Below are 9,412 nucleotides of genomic sequence, written 5' to 3' on the forward strand. Positions count from 1 at the left end.
AAAACAACATTCATCTCACTGTACATCTCCATCAGAGCTCTTGGGTGACCAAATGCATTGCCAATGAGCAGTAATATTTTTAAAAATCTTTTTTTTTTTCTAAGCAGTAAGTCTCAACAGTAGGCTTAAAAATTCAGTAAGCCATGTTGTAAATAGATGTGCTATCATCCAGGCTTTGTTGTTCCATTTATAGAGCAGAGGCAGAGTAGATTAAGCATAATTCTTAAGGGACCTAGGATTTTCAGAATGGTAACTGAGAACTGGCCTCAATTTAGAGTCATCATGAGCTACCATTAGCTCCTAGCATGAATCAGCCTGTCCTTTGAAGCCAGGCACTGACTCCTCCTCTATAGCTATGAAAGTCCTAGACAGCATCTTCTTCCAATAGAAAGCTGTTTCATTTATACCGAAAATCTGTTGTTTAGTGTAGCCACCCTCCTTAATTATCTAAACTGGATCTTCTGGATAACTTGCTGCAGCTTCTACATCTTGCTGGTTCACCTTGTACTTTTTGCTTTTTTAAGGTATGTATGTATGTATGTATGTATTTGTTTGAAAGAGAGTGAGCAAAAGAGAGAGCATGAGCAGGGAGAGGCAGAAGGAGAGAGAGAAGCAGACTCCCCTGCTGGGCAGGGAACGTGGACGACGACACAGGGCTCAATCACAGGACCCTGGGACCATGACCTGAGGTAGACATTTAACCAAAAGAGCCACCAGGCGCCCCTTCCCCTTGCAGTTTTATCTTATGGAGACAGCTTCTTTCTTTAAACCTCATAAACCAACCTCTGCTAACTTCAAAATTTTCTTTCGCAACTTCCTCACCTCTCTCAGCCTTTATAAAATTGAAGAGAGTTAGGGCCTTGTTCTGCATTAGGCTTTGATTTAAGGAAATAATATTCTATCCAGAATACTCAAACCTTCTCCATATTAGGCTGTTTTGCTTTCTTATCATCCTTTCATTTGTGTATTCACTAAGTAGTACTTTTAATTGCATTCACAACTTGGCTAACTGGCTCTTAGTCTAGCTTTCAGTCTATCTCAGCTTTTGACATGCCTTCCTCACTAAAATTGTTTCTAACTTTTGGTTTAAAGTGAGAGACAAAGGACTCTTCCTTTAACTTGTACACTTAGAGGTCATTGTAGAGTTATTAATTGGCCTCATTTCAATATTGTTGTATCTCAGGGATATGTTAAGAGTGTTCACTGAAGCAACGTTTGATAGAGAAAAACTGGACATCACCCAAATGTCCACAGATAGATGAATGCGCAAATAAATTATCCTATAGCCAGCCATAACATAGCATACTATATAGCCTTCAAGACCTCATTTTCATATATAGTGAGAACAGTGACACAGCTTCCAGCCTTTAACTGCTATTTCTAGGCCTAGATAGATAGTGCTAAATCATTTTAGGTCAAAAGAGGATACTTGGGGTGCTAACTTTGTAATTACATAACTTGTCATTACTTCCCCCCAAACCATGTAGCCTCAAATATTTATATGTATATAAGATGTCGCTCTTTCTCTAAGAAGACTTCTCTTCCTCTACCTTATTCACTCTGTCTTCCTTTATTTGGTTTCATTCTCCCATTGCTCCTGTACCGACATAGAAGACCAAAGCAGATTTTTCAAACCATGTCCAAGAATCAAGAGTATAATATTATTCTCTCTATAATAAAGTATCCACCCATGCATTTTTATTTGTTCCTTAACAAGCTAACTTTTTATGAAGAAATCTACTTTCAGTCACTAAAATTACCAGTTAAGAGCTCACATATTTAAATCCAAAAATACTTGAGACCACATGGTGGAGATGGGGAGGGTGATGACAAGTTACATAGTTACAAAGTAAGCCCTCCCAAATACCCTCTTTTAACCTAAAGAGATTTAGCACTGTCTAGATATGGAATTAACAATTTAAGTCCAGTGCCTTAGTCATTAATTACTCTACAGCACATTTGGAATTTTAGACATCTTTGCATTTAAAACTGCAGGCCTGGCTCAAGAAATCAATAAAAGCATTAAGTATTGTTATGCCCAAAAAAGCTTTAAAAAATCAAATCCCGGGGCACCTGGGTGGCTCAGTCGGTTAAGCGTCTGCCTTCGGCTCAGGTCATGATCCCGGGTTCCTAGGACAGAGCCCCGCGTCAGGCTCCCTGCTCAGCGGGGAGTCTGCTTCTCTCTCTGCCTGCCGTTCTGCCTACTTATGCTCTCTCTGTCAAATAAATGGGTAAAATCTTAAAAAAAAAAAAAATTGGGGGTGGGGGGATGGGTCAGCCTGGTGACAGGTATTAAAGAGGGCAAGTACTGAATGGAGCACTGGGTGTTATACGCAAACAAGGAATCATGGAACACTACATCAAAAACTAATGATGGGCGCCTGGGTGGCTCAGTTGGTTAAGCAACTGCCTTCGGCTCAGGTCATGATCCTGGAGTCCCGGGATCGAGTCCCACATCAGGCTCCCTGCTGAGCAGGGAGTCTGCTTCTCCCTCTGACCCTCCCCCCTCTCATGTGCTCTCTCTCATTCTCTCTCTCTCAAATAAATAAATAAAATCTTAAAAAAAGAAAAATAATAAGAAAATGTTCATGACCATTTTTAAATGTATATCAAAACAGTATGGTACTGGTACAAAACAGACAAATAGATCAATGGAACAGAATTGAGAGCCCAGAAATAAACCAATGCATGCTTATATGATTATGACAAAGAAGGCAAAAATAGACAATGAGGAAAAGACAATCTCTTCAATAAATGGTGGCGGAAAAACTGGAAGCTACAGGCAAAAGAATGGAACTGAACCACTTTCTTTTTTTTTCTTTTCTTTTTTTTTTTTTTAAGATTTTATTTATTTATTCATGAGAGACAGAGAGAGAGAGGCAGAGGGAGAAGCAGCCTCCCAAGGAGCAGGGAGCCCGATGCGGGACTCGATCCCAGGACGCTGGGATCATGACCTGAGCCGAAGGCAGACGCTTAACCATCTGAGCCACCCAGGCGCCCCTGAACCACTTTCTTACACCATACACAAAAATAAACTCAAAATGGATTAAAGACCTAAATGTAAGACCTAAAACCATAGAACTCCTAAAAAAACACAAGCAGTAATCTCTTACGCATCAACCTTAGCAATATTTTTCTAGATATGTTTACCCAGGTAAGGGATAACAAAAGCAAAAATAAATGGGGACTGTATCAAACTAAAAGCTTTTTCAGAGAATGAAGCCATCAACAAAACAAAAAGGCAACCTCCTGAATGGGAGAATTTGCAAATGATACATCCAATAAGGGGTTAACATCCAAAATAAATAAAGAACTCATACAAGTCAACACCAAAATATAATCTGCTTAAAAATGGACAGATGACCTGAATAGACATGTTTTCAGAGAAAACATACAGATGACCAACAGAAACATGAAAAGATGCTTACTAATCACAAATCAAAACCCAATGAGAAATCACCTCACGCCAGTCAGAATAGCTAAAGACAAGAAATAACAAGGCAAGGGTGTAGAGGAAAGGAAACTGTTGTGCACTATTAGTGAATGTGTAAACTGTTGCAATCACTATGGAAAACAGTATAGAGGTTCTTCAAAAATTAAAAATGCAAGTACCAGAGGATCCAGTAATTCCACTTCTGGAAAAGAAAAATGAAAACACTAATCCAAAACTGCAACACTGGGGTGCCTGGGTGGCTCAGTCGTTAAGCGTCTGTCTTCGGCTCAGGTCATGATCCCAGGGTCCTGGGATCGAGTCCCGCATCGGGCTCCCTGCTCCGCGGGAAGCCTGTTTCTCCCTCTCCCTCTCCCCCTGCTTGTGATCCTGCTCTCACTGTGTCTCTCTCTGTCAAATAAATAAATAAAATCTTTAAAAAAAAAAACTGCAACATTATTTACAACAGCCAAGATATGGAAGCAAGTTAAGTGCCCACTGATGGATGAATGGATAAAGAAGATGTGGTGTACACACACATGGAATATTAACTCAATCATGAAAAAGAATGAAATCCTGCCATTTGTGAAAACGTGGACATTATACTACAGGACATTATACTAAGTGAAATAAGTCAGACAGAGAAGGACAAATACCTTATGATTTCATTTACATATGGAATCTGAACAAAACAAACAACAACAAAGAAAAACAGACTCATAAATAATAACTAATGATCCCCAGAGGGGAGATGGTGGAGGGATACCTGAAATAGGTAAAGGAAATTAAGAGATATAAACTTCCAATTATAAAATAAATAAGTCATGGGGAAGAAAAGTACAGCATTGGGAATATAGTCAATACTGTAACAATTTTGTGTGGCGACAGTAACTATACTTATTATGGTGAGTATATGACAATACAGATAATTTGCAAATCACTGTGTTCTACACCTGAAACTTATATATCAAGTATACTTCAATTAAAAATATATATACACAAATTATAAATGCATAGGAATAAAGGTTATAAAAATGTAGTTACAAGTGGTTAATGCTGGATGGACTGAATACAAGGATTTTTAACATTTTCTTTTCATGATCTAAATATCCTACAATGACCATATAATAACTTTTATTTACTGACTTTTTTCATTATTAAAAAGTAAATAATACTGGGGTGCCTGCGTGGCTCAGTCGTTAAGCATCTGCCTTCCGCTCAGGTCATGATCCCAGAGTCCTGGGATAGAGCCCCACATTGGGCTTCCTGTTCAGTGGGAAGTCTGCTTCTCCCTCTCACATTCCCCCCTGCTTATGTTCCCTCTCTCACAGTCTCTCTCTCTGTCAAATAAATAAAATCTTAAAAAAAAAAAAAGATAACCATCTTCTTACTTGTAACAGTCTGAACAAAATTTAAAATAAAAGAGCTTGCCCTTCAGAAGCTTACAAGCCTTTTCATATTGTTCTTCTCCCCTCCCCCACAGAAAAACACGGGTCTTTTTACAAACTGGTTAAACATGGAAGTGTTTTATACTCTTTTTTTAAGATTTTATTTTTGGGACGCCTGGGTTGCTCAGTCAGTTAAGCATCTGCCTTTGGCTCAAGTCATGATCCCAGGGTCCTGGGATCAAGCCCCGCATCGGTCTCCCTGCTTGGCAAGAAGTCCGCTTCTCCCTCTCCCACTACCCCTGCTTGTGTTCCCTCTCTCGCTGTGTCTCTGTCAAATAAATAAAATCTTAAAAAAAAAAAAAAATTAAAAAAAAAATAGGATTTTATTTTTAAACACTCTCTACACCCAACATGGGGCTTGAACTCACAACCCCAAGATCAAGAATCACATGCTCCACAGACTGAGCCAGCCAGGTGCCCCAGTGTTTTATACTTATTTAAGTCAATCCAAACTTCCTAACTACTCTTCATTATTAAAATAATTTACTACTGGGTACCTGGGTGGCTCAGTCATTAAGCGTCTGCCTTCAGCTCAGGTCATGATCCCAGGGTCCTGGGATCGAGTCCCACATCGGGCTCCCTGCTCGGCAGGAAGCCTGCTTCTCCCTATCCCGCTCCCCCTGCTTGTGTTCCTGCTCTCGCTCTCTCTCTCTGTCAAATAAATAAATAAAATCTTAAAAAATAAAATAAAATAATTTACTACTTAGACTGCACTAAAAATTCTGTCCATCTAGAATCTCCACTTTACACCAATAAAGATTTGAACAGTAGTTTCCAAACTGAAGTCCCTTAATTCTTGCAGATGAGAAGGAAATCAACACTTACCACTTACACAGATCCCTAAAAAAAAACAGAATAGATGTCCTGCAGGTAGTTTAACAATTCAAAAAAGCTGAATACAAATAACACATATACATAAGTAAAATTCCACAGGCTATTACTTAATAAATGCAGACTGGTATGCAAATCTTTCCAGGCATTATTTCCCCATATTCCTTTAATAAGGGCCACCTCTGGTGCTTATTCACACATTCAAAAGACATATAATTAGGGACGCCTGGGTGGCTCAGTCGGTTAAGTATCTGCCTTTGGCTCAGGTCATGATCCCAGGGTCCTGGGATCGAGTCCCGCATCAGGCTCCCTGCTCAGCACAGAGCCTGCTTCTCCCTCTGCCCTTCCCCTGCTCATGGGCTCTCTCTCTGACAAATAAATAATAAAATCTTAAAAAAAAAAAAAAGACATATAATTATATGATAGATATGTACTGTAATAGGCCATGTACAAAATCCTACTGACATACAGTGAAAGGAGGAATTGGTTCTACATGTAAAAACTTCACAGAGATAACATCTGAGAGTCCTGAAAGGATAATTGAGCTCTCTGGGCGGTAGGTGCCTCATGTCTATTTCTAACTACAAAAATTCACAGAATTTCACTTTAGGTTGGATAAGTCTTTAAAGATCATCTAGTATTGAGGTTTTCCAACTTTAGTCTATAGTCACAGAATCTTGGGGTGCCTGGCTGGCTCAGTCGGTTAAGTGTCCGACTCATGATCGCAACTCAGGTCTTGATCTCAGGGTCATGAGTTCAAGCCCCGCGTTGGGCTCCATGCTGGGAGTGGAGCCTACTTTAAAAAAAAAAAAAGAAAAGAAAAGTAACAAAATTTTTCTTTGTAAGTCTAACTGAAATTTGCAGTATATAGCATAGATAAAAGTGGACCCGCTCTTTTGAAAGGAGAAAGTTACTGGAAAACACTGTTGTTCTAATCAACCCCATTCACTTTAAAAACTAATAAGAACAATGATTTGACAAAGGACCTCATCAAGATAGAACTGCAACAATATATTCAAAGAATACCCCTACCCCAGAAGTATTACCTCTCCTTTTAAGTCTTTCCTAATTTTCCCCCTAAATGTAGTTTGTAACTCCTCATATTATTCCCCAATATATCTAGCATATACTTCTATTATGGCTTCTATAAAACTTTAGTGCCCTAATTTTACCTTTTTTTTTTTTAACGTGTGTGTGTGTGTGTGTGTGTCGCTCTTTTAGATTAAGCTCCCTGAAGGCAGGGAATGTCTTACTCATTTTTGTATCGCCAGCATGGAGAGTAAGTTATACTCAACCAAGTTTTAGAAAAGATTTAAGAGAGTGCAGCACCTGGCACACAGAAGGACTTAAGCATTTGTCAAATAAATTTGCCAAACTGAGGTCATTAAATGAAATATCTAAAGCGGTTAGAACAGTATTTGACACATAGTGTATATTCTGTAAACATGAGCTGTTATATGTAATTTTATATAGGCAGAAAAAAACTGAAGCTGTTACTCAACATTTATTCTGGAAAATAAGCACCTTTTATCAAGGTTTCAATTTGCTCATTCACATATTACTACACTTGATCTTAGCCAAAAGGCCGAGAAGCTCATTCACATATTACTAATGCAACCACTCTCATCTTTGATAAGAAAAAATTTTAGCCCACCACAAAGATCTCTTGACCCTGCAGCCTGCAAAAAATAGTACAAAGAGTTGTGTACTGTTAATCTCTAGACTTGGGAGTGAAAGGAAAAATTAGGCCAGTCTCAGACTTGGGGCTAAATCACTTCTTTCTAGACCTCAGTTTCAGTCATTTGTCAAATGGGAGAAATGGGGAGTCAAAAGATTTCCTCCAACGTTCTTTCCTGCTCTAATACTGTAGGGGCTTATAAGAAATTGGGATCTAGAATCCTTCACCTTCCAACCCAACATGAGTAAGAATATAAAAATCAGTAAATGGTGAACGGGATTTGGTGTCAAACGGACAGGGTTTTCCTATCAGCTGTTACTTAGCTGTGTAATTCTAAGAAGCCAACTCGCTGGATCTCAATTTCCTCAACCTGGAAAACGAAGTTGTTGGACAATACGATCTCTCTTTACAAGACATCATAGTCACAACACTCTATGAAATAAGCTATCTCTGAAAGAAATATTCAGGTGGGGACTGAGCCACTAGTTATTAAAGATGTTCAGAGGATTCCAGCATAAAAGTAGACAATTTCAGGATTAGAAGAAACCGCACAAGTCGTCTATGACTCACCCAACTGAGAGCCAAGTCCTCTCTAACAAGACCTTGGAAGAGATCCCCCAAACATTCTAGTAAATGAGGAACAACCCATGGAAACGAGCCACTTCATCTTAGGCCAACTATGATGCCCAAGTTCTTTTACTGAAGCCACACCATCCTCTAACAACTTCCACCCATTAGTTTTACCCCTCTTTCAGCCATGGGCACCTAAAATATTTCTGGGTAGTAATAATATGCCCCTTAAATATCCTCTCCAGAATTAAAATTCCCAACTCCTTCAACCTTTCCTCCTAACATAATACCAAGACTCCCTCACCATCCAGCCTGCCTTCCTCAGAGAACCCTCCATTCTTCCTTTAGCGAATGTCAAAATCACTCGAACAGCCCTTCCCATTCTAACATCCTGATTCCTCGTAGAACCTAAGATTTTGCACTTGTCCAGCTGAAACCACATGGAAGCCCCTAATTGCCCTTGCCACCTCCACCCAAGGAAGCACTGGGGATGGGAAGTGTGCCCCTGTTGCTCCTTCGGAAGACAGAGACAAGAAGTGACGGCGTCAGCAACAGAGAGGCCCGCACCCGGCTCTCCCCTCCGGTCCAAGCCTCCTCCCTCACCGGTATTGCTTGGGGTCGCTGGGAGATTTGACGATCTCAGGGTCTCCGGCATTATTAATAGGCCCCCTCCGTCCCTCCTCCTCAGATTCATCAGCTCCTAGACGGGCAACCCGGCCGCTCTCGCCCAAATCCTGTCCATTGGGTTGCAGGTCAGGACAGCTGCAGGTAGACTTCGCCTTGTTCCTTCCAGGCATGGTCAGAGTAGGAAAGGGTCTGGCAGCAGCCGAGTCTTCGCACTGACCCCGCGCTTGGATTCTCCACAGCGCCGCGAGCTCCCGCCCGGCCTCACACCACAACTTCCTCCGGGTGGCACAGACTGCAGCAACCGTGATTCTCCTCAGCATTCACCACGAAGCCAGAGCAGTGGGCATCCCGCTCGCCAGGGACCACCCCCTCCTCCTCCTCCTCCTCCAGCCGCTCCTCCTCCTCCGCGTTCCAGAGGCGGCGGCGGCGGCCGGCGTTGGTGCTGCCGCAGCCGCTGGGGAGGATAGGCCTGAACCCCTCCCCCAATCCGGTCGGCCTCACGCCAGCTTCCCTCATCCCTCCGCCCTCCCGGCCGCCGATGACGCTACTGATTCTAGCCAATCAGGAGGCAAGAAGAGAGGTCACGCGCATGCAAACAACCAATGGGAACAGGGAATAAAAGGAACCAAAGAGACCAGGCCGGATTCTGGGAGCACCTCGAAACCTAGGGTGGGCGGGGCGAGGAAGAAGAGGCGGAGAGAGTGGCGCGAAGGACGACGGGAAGAAAAGCGCTTGCGCCGCGTTTATGACGTATACGGGGTGTTGGTGTGCGGCGAGCAGTGAGTAATACTCCGCGGCTCTGAAAAAAATATTCCCCTGATGAGAAAA

At 41.6% G+C, this 9,412-nt stretch overlaps 1 protein-coding gene across 2 annotated transcripts in view; it reads right to left on the minus strand.

The window, feature by feature from the left end:
- The window catches only part of NRDC (nardilysin convertase), a 96,439-nt gene extending 87,364 nt beyond the window's left edge, over window positions 1–9,075 (minus strand). For both annotated transcript variants that reach the window (XM_021684300.2, XM_021684301.2), the window contains exon 1: window positions 8,561–9,075. In XM_021684300.2, the coding sequence (XP_021539975.1) occupies window positions 8,561–8,904 (344 nt within the window). In that variant the 5' untranslated portion in view covers window positions 8,905–9,075. The remainder of the gene's footprint in view (window positions 1–8,560) is intronic.
- Window positions 9,076–9,412: the final 337 nt, after the last annotated feature.

The sequence above is a fragment of the Neomonachus schauinslandi genome, chromosome 4 (genome assembly GCF_002201575.2).
Source record: "Neomonachus schauinslandi chromosome 4, ASM220157v2, whole genome shotgun sequence".
Classification (NCBI taxonomy): domain Eukaryota; kingdom Metazoa; phylum Chordata; class Mammalia; order Carnivora; family Phocidae; genus Neomonachus; species Neomonachus schauinslandi.